The sequence below is a fragment of the Taudactylus pleione genome, unplaced genomic scaffold, assembly GCF_031769625.1.
Source record: "Taudactylus pleione unplaced genomic scaffold, aTauple2 ptg000136l, whole genome shotgun sequence".
Classification (NCBI taxonomy): domain Eukaryota; kingdom Metazoa; phylum Chordata; class Amphibia; order Anura; family Myobatrachidae; genus Taudactylus; species Taudactylus pleione.
This window is the reverse complement of record NW_028284538.1, coordinates 46,956-74,099: the sequence shown is the minus strand read 5'-3', so window position 1 is coordinate 74,099 and position 27,144 is coordinate 46,956. Positions and strand designations below refer to the sequence as shown.

Genomic DNA, 27,144 nt, shown 5'->3' with positions numbered 1-27,144 from the left:
GCCCAACCCGTCAGGCTGAGGGTTTGTCGTCCGGCTTGGCAGCTGGACGTCTGGTACTCCAAGCTTGCTTCTTGGTCTTAGTGGTCTTTTTGGTACCTGAAGGTCTCGGAAAGGACTGAACCCTAGGTTTTCCCGGAGGGCGATAGGGCCGAAAGGACGGATTTTTAGACCCAGACGGAGTCGGGGCTGAGGGTAGACACGCAGATTTGGCAGCCGCCAATGTGTCTACTATTTTGTCCAAGGCTGGTCCAAACAGGACCTGCCCATTGTAGGGTAAGCATTCCAAGCCTTTCTTGGATTCAGCGTCCGCCCTCCGCGAACGTAACCACAAGGAGCGTCGAGCGGCCACAGCCGCCGCAGAAATGCTAGAAGTAAGCAGGCTCAAATCCAAAGCTGCCTCGTTAATGTACGTAGCGGAATCCCGAAGGTTACCCACTAACATAACCTGTTCGCTGGTACCCTCAGAAGCGAATGATGTCTCCAAAGCGTCCGCCCACCTTTCCATAGCCTGGGCCACCCAGCAGACAGCCATAGCTGGTCTAGATGCTCCTCCAGCAAGGGAATAGATGGACTTAAGACACACCTCCACCTTACGGTCTGTAGTATCCGTCAGAGAAGACATAGACGGCATAGGTAAAGTTGCGCTCTTTACTAAGCGCGTAACGTGAGAATCCACCTGAGGAGGAGACTCCCATTTAGTGAAGTAATCTTCCGCAAAGGGATAAGTACGTGCCAGACGCTTGTGAGGTTGAAATCTTTTTCCTGGAGATTTTCAGGCCTCCTCCATGTGATCAACTAGCTGACCAGATAGAGGGAAAACTGCTGCAGTTCCTTTAACCTCTTTAAAATAAGCATGAGTAGGCGCTGCAGGTAAGTTGTCATCAGTAATTACCATGGCCGCACGGACTGCCCGTATGAGGCCTGGAATGTAAATGCTAGACTTGGCCTCTGATTGAGGAGTGTCAGTGTCCGAAAAATCTACAATTTCGCCCTCATCAGACGACCCGTCATCCTCCTCATCCTGAGCGGATGGATATGACAATAGCGGTCTTTTAGCAGGTCTGGATTGATCCTGCTGAGTGCTCCGCACCCCAGAATCAGACAAACCTGGGTCAGCCTGATTAAGGATCTGTTGCAGGGGGCACTGCATTACTATCGGTCCCGGAACTCCCAGAACAGGAGGCGGGACTACCGCCTGCTGTGCAAACCCCAATTGTGGAAACGTAGGAGGGGCTGCAAGCCTATTTACAAGAACAGTCAGGGCTTGTGCAAAACAAGCCCAAGGTGGTTCCTGAGAGGTGCTGGGTACAGCAGAGGTACCGGGGATGGCCAAACATGCAGCACATAACCCAACCTGGAGTACCGCCCCCTCCCCCACAGCTGCTTTACATCTGGAGCAGGATATTAGGAGAGGTGCTCCTCTAACAGAGTCCTCACTGGACATAGTAGTATGTGACACACCTCTCACAGAAATAATCTAAAACTGTGAGGTAAATTCCTACCCTGACAGTACTGGCACTGAGAGGGCTGGTCAGGAGGAAGAATAGGGATAGCTAAAATGGCTGACAGGAGAAAGATCAGGCACACAGCGCTAGCATAAGTCACATACAATGCAGAAACCCTGCACTAAGTGCACTATCACTTATACAGACCTACAGCCTGGCAGTGATAGCGCTACATACGCTGACCTTTACTGGAGGAGAGGTATGTAAGGGGCACCCCAGGCTCCGCACCCTGTCACCACAGCATCACATAAAATGGCCGACGGAGGATGAAGGGGCGGGCTTGGGGAGGATCACTGCCTCAGCCCGCCAAAGCCTTAATGCAAGGCGCCGACAGCAGTGATGGGGAGGAGCCTCCTGTGCGCTACAGGGAAGGCATCCTCCCCTGGCAGGCCATTAACCCCCCGGGATGCTGGAGCGTGTTCCGCAACGCTCCAGCCCCGTATCCCTGGGGGTCTAGTGGAGAGCGCAGGCATCCGCCTGGCTCCACTATACTGCCGTCCCCAGGGAGCCCCCAGCCCTGGGGACGCCGGACTGTGATTCAGCGGGTGCCTACCGCAGACGCCCGCTGCTTACCTTTGCTGCCCCCCGTACATCCGGCCACAGTCCCAGGCCCCCGGAGGTTCCGCTAGCAGGAACCCCCAAGAGCCCGCCGAGCTCCCCGGATCACTACCGGAGGTCGGCGCCGGCGGGGGTGTCGGAGCGGTAGCATGGACATCCGCTGGACAGTCCTATGCTACCGCTCTTAGATGATCTTCAGGGGCTGTTATACACAGCCCCCCTCTGCGATGACCGGCTCCCGGCCGGGCACCTACTGAAACTGAGGTGCCTTGGCCTGGGGGCGGGGTATAGGAGGGGGCCCAGTGCATCCTGGGAGGACATCTTTAACTCTGTGGTGCCCATGGCTGTGGAGCCAAGACCTATACCCCAAGGTATCCCTGTGGATCCCTAAGGACCCTGAGGTAGAAACTGTAAATTTCTAATTTACCTGAGCCCCAAAAGCACGTACCCTGGAACAATAGCTACCTAATAAAACAAACCCCAAGTCTAAATTCGCCCCCTACCCTAAGTCATGCCTTCCCAAAAAAAAAACCCATAGACAACAGCAGAAAAGTGGTCCTAATTGAGAATGTCAGCAAAAAGTGACAGTTGGAGCTTTAGATTACTCCAAAATCCCCATTTTTTATGGTTTTGCCCTGAAATTTGGCATGCAGCCCCGAGCGACAGTTCTACCCACCTGTGCCAAATTTCAGCCCGGTATCTCCTATAGCTTTTTAGGTGTAGCCCCTTAAACACCATGCCCCCCCCTCCATAATTCTCTATGGAGAAATCCTTTTCTTTAGATGCAGCCTTAATATAAGGGCACGACTGTACCCTTATAATATATGCATATATATTATATGGAAACCCCCCCTTAAAAATCCTGCATTTGGCCCTGCACAGCGGCACTGCCCCGTCTCCGGCATGACTCGCACGTCACAGCAGGACCCTCTGTGTTCTCTTCAGCTCCTGAGGTAAGACAGACCAACCATCAACAGCCACCTCCTCGGTGCTATATTTAGCCGCAGCTGCCTCACACATCTAGTCAGAGCCAGGGACTTAAAGATTCTTTTCCCCTCACAACCCCCGCAACCATGCTTTTGAATTTTTTTTTTATTTAATTCTGTTCGCAGTTTTATAGCAATTAACCAGTTTATGTATCTATATAAGATTTATATCATTCTTTTATAGATTTTTCTTTTTTGGGGGGAAAGGGCGCCGTTTTTCTATTTGCCTTGGGCACCAAAAACCCTAGTTACGCCTCTGATAACATTTCTTTTTCCTTAATTGCTCAAAACATCATATTTATCTATACTCTAGGGGAACACTGCCAGTACTTGTATCAGAACCACATACAGTATGCCATCGGGATGTAGTTATGAGACCGGCAGCTGCAAGGTCGCCTGCCTCAATCCGACATCGGAATCGCGGCAAGGGATTCAAGATAGGTGTCGAAATCCCGATGCCAGAATGCCGAGGACGCCAGCCTGAACAAAGGTTAGTCCGGGGCGTCCTTAGTGTTAGCCGCGGGGGGGAGGGTTAGGATTAGGGAGTCTAGCGGGGTTAGGGTTAGGTTTGGGGGGGGGATTAGCGTAAGGCACCCCTAGGGGGGAGAGTTAGGGTTAGGCACCCCTAGGGAGAGATTAGGGTTCACCTTAACACAATCTGAAGTCAAATTTGAACTGGGTGACCCAAGGGCTAACCAGCAGGGACTTCTGCACCAAGACAGCACTTACCAAGATAGCTTTCAGTCTATTATTATCCTCAACATCATGCTCTTGAGAAAGCATTTTCACACCAAGGCAAATAGCTGAACAAAGAATATCTATGTTTATTTAAAACCATTCATCACCAGAGCACTTTTATGTAATATAATATGTAGGGAAACAATCCCAAACCGTATCTGCGTTGGGCACAATCTAGTGGCAATAAGGCTTCTCTACTTTTTTTCTTGAAAGAGCAGCATATGGCATGATGGGTGCTGGACACACCTTCTTGGCAGAACTGTGATTACCATCACATCTATAGTGTTGTGTTAGCTATGCATGTATATTTGTACAATTGTTCAATGTCACCAAGTGAGATTTCACATACTGCTATTATTATGTAATCATGCCTGTTTGATTATCTACTGTTAGTTGTGTAATGTGCCTCCTGGCTGCTGCTGCTGCTCACAGACAGCCAGCATCCCATGAGTCGTACTCTCCTTTAGCAGATATGCTGGAGCCACACATTGTGGGGTGCCTGCAAGTTAGCTGAAGACCAGGACATGTCCATATTTAAATATTCAAATATCCCAAATTAACAGCACATGGATTGGAATATTAAAGACACTCAACAATATGCAATTCTATCTCTACTAAATTTTGACCTGTTCGGATTGATTAGATTTTTCATCTGAAGTGGACTTTTAACTATTTAATTAATTGTGAAATTTGTTCCTCAATATTATTCACATAGACCAATTAATATTGTATGTTTTTTATTTTGTTATTAATTTTTGTAAATAGTTAGGGGGGTACAGGATAAAAATAGGGAGCATGGAGGGGGCCGGTGAGAAATATTTATTTATTATACCTACTTATATAGCGCCAGCAAATTCCATTGCACTTTGCAATTGTGAAAAAAACAGTGATAAAACAAAACTTGCTAATAACAGACAGATAAATAGGTAATATAGCATGGAACTGTTGGAGAGGAGCAAAGGGAGAGAGAGAGAAGGAGGGTGGAACATACTTGTCTACTTTCCTGGAATAGCCAGGAGGCTCCCGAATCTTGGGTATTGCTCCTGGCTGCCCTGAAGAGCATACAAGTCTGTCACAGCTGCCCACCGTCTGCCCGGTGCCACCCAGTTCCCTAGTAAAGTAGGTAGCCAATGACTGAATCGTGTAATCGTAGCCACGCTCCTCACTTTACAATGCCGCTAATATCGGCATTGTAGATTGTGGCAGGGCATGATGAAGTGATCGCACCATAATGCCACCCCACCCACCACACTGCGCTCTGCTGACCCTACTTCCACCCCCTGGAAAGCCAGAAAGATGGCAAGTATGAGGTGTGTGGGGGAAGGAGAAAGGAAGAGAAATTGTAAATGAATGAAAATAAGAAAAAATATATTGTATTTTTATAAATGGAGCTATAGAAGGCTACTTCTTTAAAGTACAAAAAAAAAGCCACATAAATCTTAATAATACAAACAATGTGCTTAACAAACTAAGTCAAAAGTAATGCATGGTATTACCAATAGTAGTACAAAAAAACAACATGGTCAATATATATATATATGTGTGTGTGAACTCCAGGAAAAGGTCGTCTGCACCAATTTCACAGTGATTTCTTCACTGTACATATTACACTAGTGATTCCAGCAGTATTGGCTGGAGAGGTAACTATGTGGCTATGGATGAATAGTGTCCGATGTGGGACCCCCTGGCCCGTGCGCACCACACACACTGCACCCATTATAGCTATACCCCCATAGCAACAACATTTTGATCATTGGGACAATGATTCAGATGGCAGGCACTCACCTCCTCAAAATGGAATGCCCACCTTGCACTCATCTTAAATTGAAAACATTACACTGGCCATCAGTACATTTGTTGTCTCATATTGTCTCTATATTGAATCAGTGATAGAATTTTCCATTGAGTACTAAGTAATGATCTGCAATAACAGTATGTGGGGAGTCCAACTGGTTACAACCCGGAGTGCCTTTCTGCTGCGTCCCTTGCATTCTTCTCTTGTCTGCAAATCCGGAAAACATTGATTGGGTGGGCGAATGCGAGTAACATCAGGATCAGCAGGGAAATGTTGACCTTAAAAAAACAGGAAAATATAGTCATCAGTAAAACATCCTATCAATATTAAAACTATGACCCACATATATCTGGTTACATACATAGAATGGGTCACCGCCCAGATGTGTTTGTATGATATAAAATGCTGGATATTGTAGAATCGATATCAGTGCAGAGAGAGCCATCGCCAATCCATACAGCTTTCCAAAGTATCTAGATGGGAATCTAGAAGACAATAGAGTGGGAAACTGAATGTGCCATCCTCTGGAAAGATAAGATAGCAAGAATTATACCCGTTGAGTATCCATGATTTTGAAAACGTTGCCACTTTAGATGCCAGGTTACGCATCACTTTTAGATTTGGCTTATAAAGACCCAAAGTACACCCAACTGCGAGAAAGATAACTAGACTTTTGAAAATAAATACAATAAACACTTAGGCCGCATACCCACTACACGATGTGTGTATGCGGTGGTATCGGCATCGGCGGGCCCGGCGGGGGTGCCAGCATTGGCAAGTGTGTACACACTTGCCGATGCTGACCAGCGAAGGACGACGGCGGGGGGGGGGTAGCGGGGTCATGTTGCATTCAGCATGGCATCGCTCACGATGTCCCCAGATTGGGCTGCATGTACAGCCAGCGGGGGTTATCGTAAACGACCAGCGGGAGCATGCATCACTGGTCATTTTTCGCATACACACTAGCTGATATTTTGAACGATATCGTTATCGTTCAAAATATCAGCTAGTGTGTACGCGGCTTTAGATTGATAAAAATAACACAAGTATCATTATTTGTCTGAGCTAGTGAACCTATGATTAAAAAAAAACCAGACATGATAAAAATATGCTGTGCTGCTCTTGATGAGATAGGCAGAAATATTATTATGCTATTGCCTCAAATCTTGACAAACAGGGGCGAATTGGAAACTTAAAGTGTCCCTGGAAAAATTTCTTAGAGTGGCCTCATGTGAATAAGGGGCTCTACTGTGCGGTGTAATGTGAATAAGGTTGCACTGCTGTGTAAAGTAATCTGAATTGGTTCAATTGTGTGACCACGCCCCCCAGCGCTGTCCCTGTTTAAAGTATGGGGAGGTGCCAATGCTCTTTCGGACACAGGGGGCCAAAATGTCTAGTTACGATTCTGGCTGGCCTTACAGCAGATCCTCACAATTGGTTTACAACTTCTCCTTTAGCTCACACCCATTTCTTGATGATGTGATTCACAGTGAATCACATAATCGTGGCCCCACCCAGAAGATTAAAAATGGTGCAAATTGTGGCATTGTACAGGGAGATCAGGTCTGCCATTTTGTGACACTATCCACTCCTCCCAACTTGATGTCATTCTGAGACACCACACCCTCTGCTCCTCCCAACTTGATGTCATTCTGAGACACCACACCCTCTGCTCCTCCCAACTTGATGTCATTCTGAGACACCACACCCACTGCTCCTCCCAACTTGATGTCATTCTGAGACACCACACCCTCTGCTCCTCCCAACTTGATGTCATTCTGAGACACCACACCCTCTGCTCCTCCCAACTTGATGTCATTCTGAGACACCACACCCTCTGCTCCTCCCAACTTGATGTCATTCTGAGACACCACACCCTCTGCTCCTCCCAACTTGATGTCATTCTGAGACACCACACCCTCTGCTCCTCCCAACTTGATGTCATTCTGAGACACCACACCCTCTGCTCCTCCCAACTTGATGTCATTCTGAGACACCACACCCTCTGCTCCTCCCAACTTGATGTCATTCTGAGACACCACACCCTCTGCTCCTCCCAACTTGATGTCATTCTGAGACACCACACCCTCTGCTCCTCCCAACTTGATGTCATTCTGAGACACCACAGCCTCTGCTCCTCCCAACCTGATGTCATTCTGAGACACCACACTCTCTGCTCCTCTCAACTTGATGTCATTCTGAGACATCACACCCTCTGCTCCTCCCAACTTGATGTCATTCTGAGACACCACACTCTCTGCTCCTCTCAACTTGATGTCATTCTGAGACATCACACCCTCTGCTCCTCTCAACTTGATGTCATTCTGAGACATCACACCCTCTGCTCCTCCCAACTTGATGTCATTCTGAGACACCACACTCTCTGCTCCTCCCAACTTGATGTCATTCTGAGACACCACACTCTCTGCTCCTCTCAACTTGATGTCATTCTGAGACATCACACCCTCTGCTCCTCCCAACTTGATGTCATTCTGAGACACCACACTCTCTGCTCCTCTCAACTTGAGACATCACACCCTCTGCTCCTCCCAACTTGATGTCATTCTGAGACACCACACTCTCTGCTCCTCTCAACTTGATGTAATTCTGAGACATCACACCCTCTGCTCCTCCCAACTTGATGTCATTCTGAGACATCACACCCTCTGCTCCTCCCAACTTGATGTCATTCTGAGACACCACACCCTCTGCTCCTCTCAACTTGATGTCATTCTGAGACATCACACGCTCTGCTCCTCCCAACTTGATGTCATTCTGAGACACCACACCCTCTGCTCCTCCCATCTTGATGTCACCCTCTGGGTCTCCCAGAGCACGCATTAAAAACAGTCGACAAGTATGAAAAATTAATGACTAGTATAGAGTATTCCATGGTGTTCTGTTATATCTAAAACTCTATTCCAGATGCACATAGCAGAACCAAACTGGCAGATTCTCCTGTATGCTCTCACCAATTCCTTCTTGTGAAAACATTTACATATAAATTTGTATTTGTGATTGTTTCTTACATAATAGACAGAAATGCAGCATTCCCGCCATAGAGGAATGAACGATTTAACACTTGGAGGATGAAAGTTGGATACAGTGCGGGGAGCATGGAAATCGAGGCGCACAGAGAGAAGAGCATGCACTGCGCAGCCGTCACTGACAGAGACAGGATTGAGGATCGGAGGTCATCAAGCAGGTCTGTAGCTGAGAAAAACAGGATGCAAATTGTAAATGAAAGTTGCTATGTAATATAAATGATTCTATTTATTTCTGTAATACTAAGCAGAATACTTGTAACAGATGTGGATTAATCAGCTGTAATTGCTACCCTGTCATTATACAATAAGTCACATTAACATTATAATACGCTGCCTTTACACTTTAGGTACACTGGGGCTGATGGAAAGTTAAATGCAAGTTGGTTGCAATTACACTCGCACTGCACGCACACAAATAAATGCTGGTATTCACCCATATACAGAGTTGCACCCGTTCATCCGGCCATACAGCCCATTTCCATCTGCTTGGGAAAATAGCCATTATCATTATCAGAGCACAGCAGAGGCGTAACTAGGGTTTTTGGAGCTCAGGGCAAATTGAAAAACCGCTCTCCCTCAAAAAAAAAATATATATAAATGAATGATATAAATCGGATATATAGATACATAAACTGGTTAATTGCTATAAAACTGCGTTCAAAATGAAATAAAAAAAAATCAAAAGCATATTAGCAAAGTGATCAGTGAAATGAAAGCACATTTATATGTCAATTTTACTTTTGTGTGCTAAATACATTAAACAAAATTGATTTTGTTGGGACCCTTGGTCATTAGATTTATGTATTGTTTGTTGCACCTATTATTATATGTATATATTGCCACCATATCCTATCTGCACTAAGTGTGTGGGGTGTGATTTCTAGGCTTTGTGCTGGGTTATTGCATGTGCTGACACTGTGGGGTTCTACTAGGTTGCAGGGGTGCTTGGAGAATCTTGAAGTCCCTGGCTCTGACTAGATCTGAGATGCGCGAGGTGGCTGCGGCGGGAGAGCAGGCAGTGAGCTTAGAGAACTTTAAATATAGCACCGATGAGACTGTCACTGGTGGTTGGTCTGTCTTACCTCAGGAGCTAAAGAGAACACAGGGTGCTGCTGTGATGTGTGAGTCATGCTGGAGATGGAGAAGTAATGCTGCGCAGGGGCAAACACAGGATGTTTAACGGGGGGGGGGTGTAGGTTTCCATATAATATATATATAGATATATATATATGCACACAACCAGAGCTGGATTTAGACCTCATGGGGCCCTAGGCAAGATACCATGTTATGGCAGTAATGACGCTGGCGCCATTTTTTCACTACGTACATGGTCTCACCTGGAGGCAGCCGCATCCCCTATAGGTTTCTATGGGGGATGCGATGCTGCCAGATTTACCAATATCCGGAATGTAATGCATTACTGATATTTGGCCCGCAGCCACTGTAGCCTATGGCTAAACCCCACATGCCCCACATGCCGACGGAGGATTCCCCCTGCACCTCCTCGGCAATGACCACACATGCGCAACAGCCCTGGCACTGGCTGGAAGTTCTCCGGAGAATTCCCAGGGAGCCTGTGTGCCTTGATGTCACGGATGATACATCTGGGTGGTATGATCGCATATTGCAATGCGATCATGGGCGGTAATGTAATACCCTGATCGTATTGCATATGCGATCATTAATAAATGGGGGCCTAAGTTTTGACTGCTTAGAAGGAGTCATACAGGCGTTTACAGTAGCAGACACCACCACACCCTCCTTTTTTTTTTAAGGTATACTATAGAATTTTGTTGATTATGGTAGGTGGGAAGTGGACAGGACTGCCTTATATTACAAGTGTATTACAGTGCTTCTGCTGCCTTGTCACCTCACCAGTCCTCCTCTGATCCTCAGTCTGTGAGCCTCTCCCTGTCCCGCTGTTCCTCTCACTTCACTTACTGCCAGCATGCAGCTGCTGTGCTGGGGCTGGTGCTGGGGGTGGACTGGGGTTCAGCGGCATCCGGGTCCTCACAGTGCAGATAGTGGATCTCTGGCAGTGCGGGATTGTGGGGCGGGTCCGCATGACGTCATGCGGTGGTCGCGCAGTGCTCCTCTGGGAACATGTTTTGCAGGGGCGAAGTAACGGAGCCCAGTGCCGGTAATAGCACTATTAATACTGGTCTGAGCCCAGTTACTGAGCATCTGTAAAATATTTACCTTTACAACTAGAAGGAAGCCTTTGTGATGGATTTTGTGGGGCCTAGACACGGACCCCTTGAGTCCCACCGGGCTCTAGGCAAGCGCCTAGGTTGCCTTGTGGTAAATCTGGCCCTGCACACAACATACACACACAGGGTCAATGCTAGGATGTTAAGTACCACCCTGCAAACTGAATATGCTCTCTCCTACAAACATGTCCTTTTTCAAATGTTTCATATTTTTAAATGTGCAAGGGAGAAATTTGGGGATGGCTGAGGAGACAGAAAGATAGTCTAATGCTGCGTACACATGGGACGACTTGCTCCTACGATTTTTCCTATTTTAAAATTGAACGATATCATTGAACGATTTCATCAATGATCATGAACGATTTTCTGAACGATGAACGATTTCTGACAGAATTTAAATGATGAAGAATTCATAGATATCGAGCAAGTTGGACAGCCTGTACGGTCGACCTCAGATATCGTTATCGTCCATACGGCCACACGCATCATTGGTCATTCAGTGCAAAAAAGTCAACTATATGAATGATCTAACGAAAATCGATATCATTATTGTTCATATCGTTGACAAAAGTTGTCCCGTGTGTACGCAGCTTAACTTTCCTCTACTATTAAATTCACAGGTTGGTCAAAGTTTTCCCCAAAAGGAGAGATCCTCAGAAAATTTGGCACAAAGGTAGCCCACACTGTTATAGCCAAGACTCAAACCTGTCACCTCATATTTTGCAATCATACACCTTACCAATGGAGACATAGCCCATGAGGATCACATTTTATCCTTCCCCCTAATTTTAGCATTACACTAGGGGTCATTTAAATCACACACCTGTAGAAATAGGGAGACTATTTTTTTTTTCTTCTAATATATATTTCATTTATAACACTTACTATATGCAAACCACTGTTTATTAATTCCTTTATGTCCACAACACAGGAAAAGAGAGCAATCATTGCATTAATAACCAACACAATGCATAGTTGGTAAAATAATTGACATATATGCAAATTATCCTACCTATAATGCATTATGATTTTAATGACTGATTCCATTTTTGCACTCCACCAAATCACTTATGCTGGGTACACACTTAACAGATATATCCAGGGGCGCCGAGAGGGGGGTGGGGAGCAGGTACAAATTACCCGGGCCCAGGCTTGCTGGAGGGGCCCGGCGGGGGCCCCGGTCCGGCACCGCCCCCCCCTCCCTCCTACATCACAGCAGCCCAGCACACACTGCTGTGTGCTGGGCTGCAGTGGGAGACTGCTCGCAGCAGCTGGGGGGAGCGATCATGCTGATCGTGACCCCCATTGGCTGTGCGCCAGGCTGAGGGGCTCACAGTGCCCCCCTCCCAGTGAAGCGGCGCTGCTAAAATGTTTTTTTTTTCTGTTTTTTTCCTAAGGGGACGTGGCCACGCCTCCCCAGATTAGGCCACGCCCCCTGTCACCCGGGCCCGCTGCCGCTCTTGGCGGCCCTGGATATATCTGCAGATGATGGTCGTTCATAACAGAGCAGCTCTGCTATTTTGGTGTCACCCCATCGGATGGTGTCAGCCAATGCGGCCTGTACCCCGCTAGTGATGCCAGTGCTGTCGGGGTAGATGTTCACATTAGCCTAATGTGCATGTGCTGAGAGTTATCTAGACTGTAAACACCAATGGGATTACATATGTGCTGTGTACTATGGTGGTGCTACATAAATATGCTATGATAAATACTGTATAAGGCGTGAATAATGCTGCCCTGTTTATTAAACCTGCTGTGGTCATTACCTTTGTGTTTCTTTTTGTGTCTGTCCATGAGTAAGCCGTTCCAAGGAGCGCAGAAAACGCCAAAGAATTGAGACATGGCAAAGACATTTGTATATTTGCTTACTGTAACAAAGCAGTAAAAAATAAATGACTCATGCATGCACACAATGATTGGATACAAGGCAATTGGGACACTGGGCCTTATTCAGAGATGTATGCTAATTGTATGCTACTTTCGCTGCCGCTGCATCTTTGTGAATTACGTAAAAGCTGCAGGAGGCGTCTTAAGTTAAAAAACACCCATTGCCGGCTTCTCTTAAGATGCAGCATCAAATCAACTGCGTGAACATCAGACGTCTGAGTAACCCTCGGGTTCCTGATTATGCCCAACAAAATCAGGCTGCCAAGGCCACTGTTTTTGGCACGCCCAGAATATGGGACGACATGCCTCTCTTTTCTGGAACGCTCAGCGTTGCTGCCCCCAAACGCCAGCAGCATGTGAATCATACTGCAGCTACAGTCGTCACAAGATCAGATCTGCACATGCGCAGATCATAATTAAACTAGGAATGTGCAGGCTCGGATTAGTTCGGATTTTCCCGCCGAATTCCGATTTTTCCCTCCAAAAATCGAGTCTCAGAAAGAGGCAAAACGTCATCTTTCATGGACAAACATCATCATTCCTGGACAAAAGTCCATGAATGATGATGTTTGTCCAAGAAAGATGACGTTTTGCCTCTTTCTGAGACCCAATTTTTGTCGGGAAAAAAACTAATTTGGCGGGAAAATACAAACTAATCTGAGTCTGCACATCCCTAGATTAAACATCAAAGATTTAAGTAAATATTGGATTTATGTAAATCTCTGAATCAAGCCCACTATTCATTAAAGCCATGTCAAACAATGTGATACACAAAATTGTGCAGAAAGACACAAGAATTAAGGCACATGCAGTAAAATCCCTGCACTGACACACTGCTATATGATACAAACCTATATGTGGGTCTCCTGCGCTCAGACGGGTGATGGTGGGGTTCAGGGTTCCAATGAAGAGATAGTGCCTAAGCTGCATGAGGGACAGCCAGACCAAGTGCCAAATAAAGAGTGACGAGAAGACACAACTCCTGAATGAGACTTCAGCATGCTTCTCTGCAAAAAGGTAAAAATGCATGGCCAGCAGTTCAATGTGCTGATCTTGTTACATTGTCACAGTTGGAAAGAAAACACAAAGGGCCATCAAATACAACTTTTTCATACATAGTAATTGTGTTGATCCAGAGGAAGGTGAAATAAATCCCCCAGATTAACAGCTATCAGTCGGATTAATTTACATTGATTAGGAGACTTCAAATGCTGGGTACACTCTGATAGATACATTGGTCGTGCAGCGGATGAACAATATCACGTTCAGTGCATTGTGCATGGGCAACCGACCAGTCCTTTATGTTGGCCGCAGGAACCGCCGACAATGACATCACAACTGGGTGGGCAAATTTTAAAACGGCCTAAGTGCAAAACCCTACATTATTAAAAAACTAAAACAAATGTTGAGCTTGAATGAGTGCCAGCCAGTGTCAGTGGTATATCAGCTCCGCAAGCTTTAGGCTGTCTGTGTAGTCAGCCAGTGCAAATAATATGTGTGCTGCAGACAGGGCTGGCGCTAGGCTTTGCTGCGCCCAGCGACGTCCTGTGTTGCCGCCCTTTCCCTCTTCTGCTCCCTCCTCCTGAGCGGTTATCATCAAAATAGCGCCAGGTTGGAGGGTGGGCTTTTGCTACGTCTGCCGGATCCCATGGCGCTCCAGGTGACAGACCGGCTTGCCCGTGTCTGGAGCCGCTGGTGGCTGCAGACCCCTCTGCTGGTGTACTTCTCTATCCTTCTCCTCCTCTATACTAGTTCCTCACTCAGCCTCTGTCACATGTGAATGAGTGTCAGCAGGGGTGCCAAGAAGGGGGGGCAAATACTAATTACCCACGCCTGAGCTTGTTGGAGGCCTCCCCCTTCTTGCCTATCCCCAGCCCAGCACACAGCAGTGTGCTTGGGCTGCGGAAAGTACAGGGAGGCTGGCTGTTACTGCTGAGTGCAGCTGCAGTATTCTTTACCTCCACCTGCATGATGTGTGGGAAGGGGAGAGGCGATCACACTGATCGCCCCCATGGATCTTCCCATGGCTGAGGAGCGCACAGCGCTTCCCTGTGCATACTATTTTGTCATTTTTTTTTTTGTAGGGGGCATGACCACGCCTCCATGATTAGGTCACACCCCCTACAGTACACAGGCCTGCTTTCGACAACCCTAAACATTAGTACAGTGTGTTCTGGACCCTGACTGGAGGAGTTCAGCACACGTAGTTACTGAATGCTGGGGTGTTGCCAGCAGTGCATGTATGTACTACCCCAACTGCACTATTGGAAGTGTTAGTCTGGCAGTAGGCAGCACCTCTCTCTGAGCCCGTAGGCTGACCCACGGCACAAACAAGATGGCGGACAATCCATGGGGAGGGACTGGTCACCAGCAAGCAACCAAATGTTAGAGAAGCAGCTCCCCATTCAATACTCACCCACCCCAGGTGACGAATAAAAAAATGAACAATTAAAGAAATCCTGGTAAGGTACAAGGTCAATCTGTATCTGTCTGATAAAATTACATTCATTTGTTTTGTGAGAAGATTTTTTGTAGCAGTGCTGCAATAGGAGCAATAATGGTTTTAGAAGAGAATCCTCGTGTTACTCACCATGTTTTAAAATGCTGTTCAATGAGTGGTCTGTAACACAGTCATTTGTGTCTTTCTCCTCATCATTAGATGGTGCCAAAGAATGCTTTACAATAGATATTTTCGGATCATGTTTTTCACAGTTCAGACTGGGGAAAAGAAGGGACAGTTTGGCTTGGAGGGCTACCAGTATTCACCCTCGTGGTCTTGGCTGTCATGGGATCCAGTTTTCCCTAAGGCTCAGTACTGGAATTTTTGCCTCAGAATACTTATTTAGTTATTTATTAGTGTACAATGTATTTGCTGGGATGTGTGCCAGGGCTGGATTTGAGGGGGTACAAAAGATGTGCCCATACACATAGGTGCCCCCACACATGGTGACCCTGCAATTGCCAAGAACAGGTGGCCAGAGGCACCTGTTGCTGTATGGGGGTTACCACAGCTCTGTGCTCTGCATGCACAATCATTGCCGCATACAGCGTGCAGAGCGTCTCCCGAATAGACCCATCAGCATCACTTGGCACATCCTGTCTGTGACACTGATGAAGGAACACAGGAGCCACTCTGCGCTGTATGCACTGTGCAAGAAGAACACAGAGCTTTCAGAACCGACAGCATTTAAGAGGAGCTGGCCACAGGAGGTGAGTAATCAAGGGCACTGTGTGGCATATAGAGGGAGCACTGTGGGGCATATTGGAGGATGGGCACCATGTGCTATATAAGAGGGGGTTACTGCCTAACAGATCTCTATAGACATGAATAGTACCAGTGAGATCTAAGAGCTAATTTGTGCTTATTGTTTTATCAATTATTAATGATCACATCTGCAATGCGATCTGGGCATGACAGCATTGTAAGATGCGATCATAACCACTGAATGTATCAATTGGCACACGCAGGGAGAGTGCCCAGAGAGCTGTCAGGGCTACTTTGCATGCGCAGTCCCGCTGAGCACATGTGCGGCAGCCATTGCCAGTGAGGGTTCAGGGCTAATTATGCAAAGTGTAGCCCATAGGCTACAGCAGCTAACGCCATCTTCAGATGGCGTTAGCTGCGGGGGCCAATCTCCGGAATGCATTACATTCTGTAAATTGGTAAGTTTGGAAGCATCACAGCTACGTTACAAATGTATATAGTGTATCCATGACAAACCTTTAAAGAAAATGATACTGTCAATAAGGTGGTGCTTATAGTGACTGTGGGTGTGATTTACAAGTGGACACAAAGTAATAGATGCCACAACTTTTGTTGCAGCCACTACTGCAAAATGATGATAATGCTGCAGCCAATGGGATGTCTATTAAGACACCCCCAGCTGCCGTGGTGCGTACAGAGGAACACCATCGAGTGGACATCGACTGCACCATCAGAATTCTGAGCAACACTATGGTAACAATTATTTGGTCTAAAACCAAATAATTGATAAATACACCACTGTGAGGGGTGTTGTCAGCCAAAATGCAATTGCTAGGTTAAAAAGATGTCATTGAGATACCTATGTCAGGATCATTGGCTTGGTTGGATCTGGGAAATAAATTGGGTACAGGATGCTGGCACTCAGGATCCCGGCGGTCAGAATCCCAACGCCGGCATCCCGACAGGGTTAGGATACCGACACTTGTCAGTCAGAATTCTAACCTTCTCCCTACCCCTAACCCAAACCCTCCCTTCCCGGTGCCTAAAGCTAACCTCCCCCCTAGTGCCTAAACCTAATATACCCCTCCCTGCACCCTAAACCTGACCCTCCCCCCTTGGTGCCTAACCCTCCCCCTAACCCCAGTACTTACCATCGGGATGCCGGTGCCCGGATTCTGACAGGTGTCGGGATTCCAGCACCGGCATTCTAAGCGCCGGCATCCCGACTGTCTGTATAATGACAGGATCCCGTACTGTACATACCCATAGCTGTACCCCTCTGGCAGGGGGAATGGGATATGTGTCCTTGGCATCAGAAACATTGTCCTTAAGATGTGGCATATGCTACAGCTTGAAATGAACAGGAACAGGATCTGCAGTGAAATTCCATTTTGGTATAGAACCTAAAGAAATAGAGGAATCTACTGTGCATGACTAGTTCAGAGTAACTCCTCTAGTATAGGTGTAAACAAAAGTGCAACATAGTTCTTATCAAGGGTGCAGCTGCAGATTGGGCTGTGGGGAGTGTGTGTGTGTGTGGGGGGGGCATGTGCCTCAGGTGACAGACGTAGGGGTTGCATTAGCAAGAGATCCGGAGTTACAATTGCCTCAGCTGCGATGTTGGAGGACAGGAAGGGGCAGGGCCAGCCTTCAGTCATCCCCTCCCAGGGGCCATGCTCTAAACAATAAGCTGCATGGTCCCCGTCTCCCCTGTCTGTCTGTGCATGGCCCCTCCTTTTCCTAAATTAAAGTAGCAACCTCATTGACCTCCCTAACAGACAGCTGCTTCCAGCTTCCTGTGTGGTTGCTACAGTAGAGAGAGATTTAACCCACGGCTAATTGGATATGCCCTTAAGAATAAGGGGGTGTTTGAAGTAATGATTTAATGGGGTTAATTAGGATTAAAGTATTTTTTATATGGAGTTTAATGCTGTCTGTATTATATGGCGGTCAATAATGCTGTCTGTATTATATGGCAATCATTAATGCTGTTTTTAGCATATAGGGAGGCCACGAATGCTGTCTCTAGTACATAGAGCAGTCATGAATGCTGTCTGTAATATGTGGTGGTCATTAATTCTGTCTGTAGCATATGGCAGTCACTTATGCTGTCTGTAGTATATGGCGGTTGCTAATGCTGTCTGTAGCATATGGTGGTCACTAATGCTGTCTGTAGTATATGGCAGTCACTGATACTTTCTATATTCTATGGTGGTCATATAGGTACAGGATGATTATTATCCACTGAGACAGGGGAAGTGAGGGATAGGTGCTGTGATGCGTCTTTGCCCCAGATAACAGAAAGCCTAACTTCATTCCTGGTTCTCAAGTAGGCATTCTGGGCATGATTCAAATATGCAGATGTCGCAGTACCTGTGATTTGTATTGAAACACCCACTGGCGGCTTCTTAAATCCAAGCAACTATGTACAAAGACGCAACATCAGTCAATCAGACTGCTGAGCTACCCTATGGTCGTGCAGAATGGCTCCCAGAACTGAGACACTGAAGTCATTATATTTGCGTACGGGTCACGGTCGCCGGCTGTGACCCACTCCCCGAAAACCCGTTGCCACCTCCGCGACCCCAACAAACGTTTCCTTCCTGTCAATGACTTTGCATGGGTAATGAAACTGGACACATGTGTAATTGTGTGCAATCACCGATAATCGCTCAATTGCGTAAACATCAGCATTGCGTCCCTCTCTGAATCAGGCCCTCTGTGCTTTTAATGTGGACTTATAACACCACAGTGATTTCTTTCAGACAAGGGATTGTCTTGCTTGTTAATTAATGTGAGCTAGATAAACACTTAAGCTGGGTACACACTGGAGCGACCGATGATCGGTATGATGTTCCGGGCAATTTGCCTTCACCCTGGACATCACATGATTGCCGGTATATACTACACGATATAATGAATGAGGGAACGATCACTCATTCTGTCCTTCATTAATATGTATGGCACCGCATGCGATATCATGTGATTTGACGTGCAGCACAGCCAACCACACAATATTGCATGCGACCGTGGGAGCAAATTGGGCATACACACTAGACAATATGCCCGATTTGTCATTCCGATTTGAACAAAACGGGAAGCTATACTGTACATTTCCAGCCATTACATAGTACAGTATAAGTTTTGTGCATGCTATAAGTGGGGAAAGCAAAGGCAAGTCACATCCACTAAACCACACCTATATTTATTAGTATAGATAAATAATAACATATTCCAGGTATGTATGATGCTCTAAAATATGAGTTGCAGAGACCTTTATGTCACTGACTGAGGGCCTGATTCAGACGATGGTGGCCCAGTGCGCACGCGCGCCGCGCGCCACGTGCATGCGCAAGCCCCGTAGCGAGTGAGAACTTCACTCGCTCCAGGGGCTCGCAACAAAACGGGGTGGCTGTCGATGTTGATCGACAGCTCGCCCCGTTTTGTAGGCGGGTAGGGAGGGTGGCTGCACAAACGGAGGCGTTCCCAAAGGAACGCCTGCCGTTTGTGGGCGGCCCTAATGACATCTCTTAGAGCAGGTAGTCCACTCGGCATTGCGAGTGCTGACACCCAACCTTAGGGTCTCCTCGCAATGCCGATGGTCGCGATAAAGCCAGGCCGCTCGCACAACCTGTGGGTGGTCACCCACAGCTGTGAGAGCGGCCTGGAGGCCGAAACTTAAAAAAAAAAAAAGGCCTGATTCAGAGTGAGCGCACACAAATAGCGTGCACCTCTGAATCAGGCCCTAAGTTCTTACCTTAACAACCAGAAAAATAACTGAAGAAGAGTCAAAAGCCCCATTGAAGAGCGTTATGATTGTGGAACGCTGAGAACCAAACAGGTTTCCCACCTACGGAGAAGAATTATTACATATTATACACTGAACATGTCAATGCATTAAGCCTTGTACAAATATAGACACATGCCATCACTGTATAATTATACACTTTTTAATCAATTTATTTTAACCCCAATCCACATGTGGTTTAATACATAGAGGGCCTGATTCCGAGCTATATGCAATGCCTATGTTTACGCAGATTCAAGTGATTTTTAGCCATTGCGCCTGCTTGAAAACTGCACTGCCCACGAGCAGCGATTAGTTTGTGATTACGCCCGCACAGAAGATTCACTCGCAGAGTGAATGACAAGTACTCAGCGTTTGGAGGATGTAACAGTGGGGGTGGAGAGCTGCAGTGTTTGAGACAGGTCAGACTTGACTTAGAAGCTGCATGCCTGCACGATCTGCATCCTTGTCCCCGATGTTTACGCTGATACACGTCGGACGGATATGAGAAGGCAGCAGTTGGCGTCCCTATGCTCGGGTAACCTTTGGAAGGCATTAGCATATTTTCGCAATTGCGAACTGTGAGAGTTTGCAGTTTTGATTGCATTAGCTAAATCTTGGAATCAGATCTATAGTTATCTAAATTCAGCAGTAGGCCCTTAAAAAGACAGCCCCGTATCATCATCATAAAGAAACGGGCCTGCTGTATAAAAGGAGATGAGAGCCATAGACCAATATTTTGCCTAGATACCAAGGGGCCTTAAGCAAACTCTCATCATGTGATGTTACAGGACATTCCACAGTTACAGGCAGAGGAATGGAATATGACACAATGGGCCTGATTCAGAGCCGTTCGCTATTTGTGGTCGTTCGTTCAAAAACAAGGGGTGGCTATTCAAATGATCCGTTCGCAAATTGCAGTCTGTTCCCACCTCTAAGTCTGAACGAGCGAGCAAAACATACGCTCGTTTATTTGATAAAAACGCCCCCTGGCCGCACGCACCATACGTCATGTCCGCTATTTATTAGATTAATCGAGTACATCGTACAGCGTATGAACTGCTCGCTATTCTTGTGGTTGGTGTTTTCAACCGCTATTTTGCGAGCAGTTCTGAGTTAAAAAAAACCAAGTGACGTGGTCAATGACGCTGCTGTATTAATTATGCACTCCCTTAAAACGCCCGTTTTGACCTTTAAGCACGCCTGCGTTCGGATCTCCACTCCCCGTTTTCAAGCACCTTCCCCTGTTACCACCCACATACGCCTCATTCTGTCACTCAAAATAGCAGTCCCTCGCTATATTGCGTACCAACGATTTTCGGCCGCACTGACTGGTTCGCGCATGCGTACTAAAAACCGCACGCATGCGCAGATGTGCGAACATCGCTCGGAACGAGCGTACTGCCGCTAGCGAGTGGCTCTGAATGAGGGCCAATGTCTCTGCTGAATTTGATATTAGCTGAAAAATAAGTTACTATAATGCTTACTACTACAGTTGTCCATGATTGTTCAAGGTCTTGACTGGAAAAAAATTATTCCAGACAAAATTGACATATACAGTAATAAAAATGTCAAATGTGTGTGTAAATTCCCTGTAACAGGGAATATATGTATATTGGATCACCATGAGTATATTTCAGATTCTGCATATCGTGGTCCCCATCACCTAGCATGCTAAATCATCTTCCAGTTCTCTCTGTAATAACACCATCACCAGACAGAAGTTGTGGATTGCAGATACTGTACATGCTTCTCTAAATAAGGATTGTCCACCTGGTGGTTGTTAAGTCGGCCATACACTGAATGATAATCGGTCAAATCCGGCCAATGCACAGTAGTTCTGAATGTTTATTGTTCAGTGTATGTACATAAACAATAATTGCTTAACTCTTGACACCAGCTGAAATCAGCACAAAAACGTAGTCTCAAATGTGTACACCGATTTGTGTATTCTCAGGTGTGCACGCAGTGTGATGTATCCTCAGGTGTGCTGTGCACACAGGGCCTGATTCAGACCCATTTGCGAGCGCTGTGCGCTCGCAAGCAGGTCAATGGTGGCCCAGTGCGCATGCGCACGACGGAGCCGACTCCATCGTGCGCATGCGCGAGACCCGGATAGAGACGGGAAAACAGTCGCTCCGGGTCTCGCTACAAAGGGGGCGTGCTGTCGATGTTGAGTGACAGCACGCCCCCTTTGGTGGGCGGGCCGGGGGAGTGACTGCCCAAACGGAGGCGTTCCCATGTGAACGCCTCCGTTTGGGGGCGGCCCCACTGACATCACAAGTGATGTCAGTGGGAGAGATTCCGGCTCTGTGAGAGCCGAAATCTCTCTGGGGCTTACGGCCACGAGACCCTACCACAAGGGTCTCGTCGCAAGCCCAATGGTCGTGATGGTCTTGACTATCGCGACCATCTTCCTGGCCGCTCTAAAAAGCAAGCGTCCAGCTCTGAATCAGGCCCACAGTGTGGTGCATCCTCAGGTGTGCATGCAGTGTGGTGCATCCTCAGGTGTACATGCAGTGTGGTGCATCCTCAGGTGTGTATGCAGTGTGGGGCATCCTCAGGTGTGCATGCTGTGTGGTGCATCATCAGGTGTGCATGCAGTGTGGTACATAGGGATAGCCACCAGTGTGTTTACCATCGATGGTGATATAGCAAGTGGCCATCGATGGGTACCATCTATATAATTGATGACCATCGATGGTTTCACAAACCAATGGTCATCCCTGTTCTTTGACTGACTGGCCCATGGACCAATCAGAACCTGGGGCAGGGCTTCATGGGTGTCAGGGGTGGAGCTATGCTCAGTGTCCCGCCACCTTGTAAACAATGGTTATGGTCCATCAATGGAGGGAAACAAACTGGTTCTCCCGCATCGATAGTAAAAACAATTGACATTGGCCATAAACTATCGATGATTATGAATCATTGATGGTCGATGGCCATCCCTAGTGGTGCATCCTTAGGTGTGCACACAGCCTGATTCAGACCCGCTTGCAAGCGCTATGCGCTCGCGAGCGGGTCGATGTTTGGCCACTGCGCATGTGCACGCCGGAGCCGGCTCCGACATGCGCATGCGCGAGACCCAGCTAGCGACGGGCGCTCCGTCGCTTTGGGTCTCGCACCAAAAGGGGGCACTGTCGATTTTGATCGACAGCTCGCACCGTTTTGGAGGCGTGGCGGGGGGTGGCTTGACAAACTGAGGCGTTCCCAAGCGAACGCCTGCCGTTTGTGGGCGACCCCACTGACATCACCAGTGATGTCAGTGGGAGAGCTTCTGGCTCTATTAGAGCCGGAAGCTCTCTGGGGCTTGCGGCAGACGAGACCCTACCATAAGGGTCTCGTCGCAAGCCCCGATGGTCGCGATGGTCTTGACCGTCGCGACCATCATCCTGGCCGCTCGCACTAGCTGTGGGTAGGCAAAAAAAAAAAAAAAAAAACGCCATGATTCAGAGCGAGCGCTCTTTCAGAGCGTCCGGCTCTGAATCAGGCCCACAGTGTGGTGCATCTTCTGGTGTGCAGTGTGGTGCATCCTCAGGTGTGCATGCAGATTTGTGTATCCTCAGGTGTGCATGCATACCTCCCAACATGACCCATGTCAGGAGGGAAAAAATGCTCGGTTTCTGGACTTCTCTCTAACATATGATTGCTGTCACCTGTGGTGAACTACTTCATTGATAAAAAAAGGTGTTTCACCACAGGTGATGTCAATCATAAATCAAGAGGGAAGTCCAGGAACAGAGCATTTTGTCCCTCCTGGAAGTGGTCATGTTGGGAGGTACGTGCATGTAGTGTGGTGTATCCTCGGGTTTACGTGCAGATTTATGTATGCTCAGGTGTGCATGCAGTGTGGTGCATCCTCAGGTGTGCATGCAGTGTAGTGCATCCTCAGGTGTGCATGCAGTGTGGTGCATCCTCAGGTGTGCATGCAGTGTGGTGCATCCTCAGGTGTGCATGCAGTGTGGTGTATCCTCAGGTGTGCATGCAGTGTGGTGCATCCTCAGGTGTGCATGCAGTGTGGAGCATCCTCAGGTGTGCATGCAGTGTGGTGTATCCTCAGGTGTGCATGCAGTGTGGTGCATCCTCAGGTGTGCATGCAGTGTGGTGTATCCTCAGGTGTGCGTGCAGTGTGGCGCATCTTCAGGTGTGCATGCAGTGTGGTGCATCCTCAGGTGTGCATGCAGGGTGGTGTATCCTCAGGTGTGCATGCAGTGTGGTGTATCCTCAGGTGTGCATGCAGGGTGGTGTATCCTCAGGTGTGCATGCAGGGTGGTGTATCCTCAGGTGTGCATGCAGTGTGGTGCATCCTCACGTGTGCATGCAGTTTAGTGTATCCTTAGGTGTGCATGCAGTGTGGTGTATCCTCAGGTGTGCATGCAGTGTTGTGTATCCTCAGGTGTGCATGCAGTTTAGTGTATACTTAGGTGTGCATGCAGTGTGGTGTATCCTCAGGTGTGCATGCAGTGTGGTGTATCCTCAGGTGTGCATGCAGGGTGGTGTATCCTCAGGTGTGCATGCAGGGTGGTGTATCCTCAGGTGTGCATGCAGTGTGGTGCATCCTCACGTGTGCATGCAGTTTAGTGTATCCTTAGGTGTGCATGCAGTGTGGTGTATCCTCAGGTGTGCATGCAGTGTTGTGTATCCTCAGGTGTGCATGCAGTTTAGTGTATACTTAGGTGTGCATGCAGTGTGGTGCATCCTCACGTGTGCATGCAGTTTAGTGTATACTTAGGTGTGCAGTGTAGTGTTAAGGTGCGTACACACATAGCGATAAAACTGAATGATACGATATCGTTCATATCGTTCTCGTTGATATCGTTCATTTTAATGTACTTACCAACCTAAAGATATCTTTCATCGTCCATGCATGCAGGCCAACATGGATGATATCGTCAACTTTGCCTGTTCTGAGACAGGATGACTTCACTGAAAGATATCTTTCAAGTCGTTGGTGGTACAGATCGTACCGTGTGTATGCACCATTAGGTATGCATGCAGTGTATCCTTAGGTGTTCACAGAGTGTGATTTATCCTCAGGTGTGCATGCAGTGTAGTGTATTTACAGTTGTGCATACATGGCTTGAGTCCGAAATATACGTTCATTCAATCACCACTGCGATTTCTTAAGGATCGCAGTTGCTAAAATATGATAAGGCCTTCCAAAGCATAGCCGACCATAGGGACGCCCACAGCTGCCTTCTCATATCTGCCCGACAACGTACAACAGCGTAAACATCCATAATTTGGTCGCTGATAGGGCAGCCATGCAGCTTGTAAGTCAAGTCTGCCTCAAAGACTGTGGTTCTCCTGACACACAGAGAGCTCTCATGCTGCAAAGGAGATCGCTGATACACACCCATGAAACAGAGTTTAAACGGTCCCATCATGCCTGCGTTTGCCTAGCCACCTCCCGCTACCTCCCCCAAATGCTAACTATTACCTCTTTTCCACCAAAAACCCAGGTCCGACCTGGGTTTTTGGACATGGTTCCAACCCTGGTCAGACCCAGGTCAGACCCATTTACACTGCACCTTTGATCTGGGTTACTCCCAGGTCAGCCCTGTTCACACTGAACTCAGGTCTGCCCTGCTAAACCTGTGAGGTCATAAAAAGTGGGAGGTGAATGCTCCACAACCACCAATCCGCTCATTTTAGGCATGATCCAGGTCAGATAACCCGGGTTGCGCCGTTTACACTGCACCATTACCCAGTCCATCCTGGGTCCAACCCTGGTAGCTACCTGGGTTGGATTGCAGGGTCACTTGACCCAGGTTATTTTTCTGGGACCCTTTTACACTGAGCTGCGACCCGGGTAGACCCAGCAAAAACCCAGGTTTTTGCTCTGGTGTAAAAGGGGTATATGTCACTCACTTTGCGAATTAATCCTCTGTGCAAATGTGATCACAATACAATCCGAGTGCATATGTGCAATGGCTAACAATCACTCAATCTGTGTAAATATCAACATTGTGTAAATCTCGGAATCAGGTACACAGTATGGTGTATCCTCAGGTGTGCATGCAGTGCAGTGTATTTACGGTCACTAGCGCACGCAGGAGGGGTCTCTGAGTACCTAGAAACCACCCCTGGCAGATAAATTCCCTGATGGACACCCTACACTGGCTTCAGTGGAGGCGGAGCCAATACAGTAAGCCCCCCCCTATCCCTGCAAATTGCGGTATTACGGCACAAGGGGACGGGGTCCTAATAATGGAAGGTGCCCGGCACCGTTAGCAACCTGCACCAACTGCAACAGCTGCTGCATCGTGTAAGTATGTACGGGATGCAGTCATAATCCCGACCGCTGGGATTCCAGCGCTCAGAATGCCTGGGCCAGAATCCTGACACCAGCACACCAAATATTGTGTTTATAATGTAACCTGCCACTTGTTAACATAACAACATTAGCAAAACTAAGGGCCTGATTCAGAGATGTATGCAATGCCGATTTTTACGCAGATCGAGCGATTGTTTGCTATTGCGCATGCCTGTAAGCAGCACTGTGCAGGCACAGCGATTGTTTTGTGATTACGCTTACACAGAGGATCCATTCACAAAGTGAGTGAGAGATACTCAGTGTTTGGGGGTGGTAACAGGGGTGGCAAGGCATGGCAGGCGTGTCTTGTGCCATGTAAACACTGTTACATGGGCATGCATAAATTAGCCATTGCGATCTATTTCGTAGCATGAGAGCTCTCTGCGTGTCAGGAGAGCCGCAGTGTTTGCTGCTGGTCAGACTTGCCGCATATTCTGCATGGCTACCTGATCTTCATCGATGTTACCGATGTTTACATTGTTGTATGTCGTTGGACGGATATGAGAAGGAAGCAATGGGCATCCCTATGCTCATCTGTGCTTTGGAAGCATTAGCATATTTTAGCAACTGCGATCCGTGAGAGATTGCAGATGCAATTTCACTAGTGTACATCTCTGAATCAGGCCCTAAAGCTTGGTTACACTCAACAGTATATTCTGGACTCTCCATGGAGGAATCTCCTGCCAGCTAGTTGCTAGTAATTGAATTCCATTACAATGAAATACTTGTCTGGCATTGACTATTAGGCCATATATTAAAATATATATTTAATCGATAAATGAAATAACCAAGGATATTGTTGTACAATGGTTTGTAATAATATACAAATACTAACCTGCATATTAGTCAAAATAAAAAGAATTCCACCGGTTGCCAGCAAGGACAGAGCAGGATACAGAAGCACAGCAGTATCTAGTAACAATAGAAACACATTTCTTATCAATTAACTAGTTCAAGAGCAGAGGGAAGTCCAAGAACAGAGCATTTTATCCCTCCTGGAATGGGTCATGTTGGGAGGTATACATATAGAAGGCTGTTAGTGGCCATAAGGAAAGAATTGGAGGTTCTTAAAAGGTGTCTAATGGTTGATTTTTGCACCTTTTTTTAATT

The 27,144-nt window shown here is 47.3% G+C and overlaps 1 protein-coding gene across 3 annotated transcripts in view; it reads right to left on the bottom strand.

Annotated features, from left to right (window-relative positions):
- Positions 1 to 4,507: 4,507 nt before the first annotated feature.
- SLC43A3 (solute carrier family 43 member 3) overlaps positions 4,508 to 27,144 on the bottom strand; it is a 65,802-nt gene continuing 43,165 nt past the window's right edge. For all 3 annotated transcript variants that reach the window (XM_088473465.1, XM_088473466.1, XM_088473467.1), the window contains exons 6-14: positions 26,870 to 26,946; positions 19,689 to 19,781; positions 17,195 to 17,334; positions 15,317 to 15,444; positions 13,578 to 13,733; positions 12,606 to 12,707; positions 8,612 to 8,795; positions 5,944 to 6,067; positions 4,508 to 5,860 (exon numbers count right to left, since the gene is read on the bottom strand). In XM_088473465.1, the coding sequence (XP_088329591.1) occupies positions 5,741 to 5,860; positions 5,944 to 6,067; positions 8,612 to 8,795; positions 12,606 to 12,707; positions 13,578 to 13,733; positions 15,317 to 15,444; positions 17,195 to 17,334; positions 19,689 to 19,781; positions 26,870 to 26,946 (1,124 nt within the window). In that variant the 3' untranslated portion in view covers positions 4,508 to 5,740. The remainder of the gene's footprint in view (positions 5,861 to 5,943; positions 6,068 to 8,611; positions 8,796 to 12,605; positions 12,708 to 13,577; positions 13,734 to 15,316; positions 15,445 to 17,194; positions 17,335 to 19,688; positions 19,782 to 26,869; positions 26,947 to 27,144) is intronic.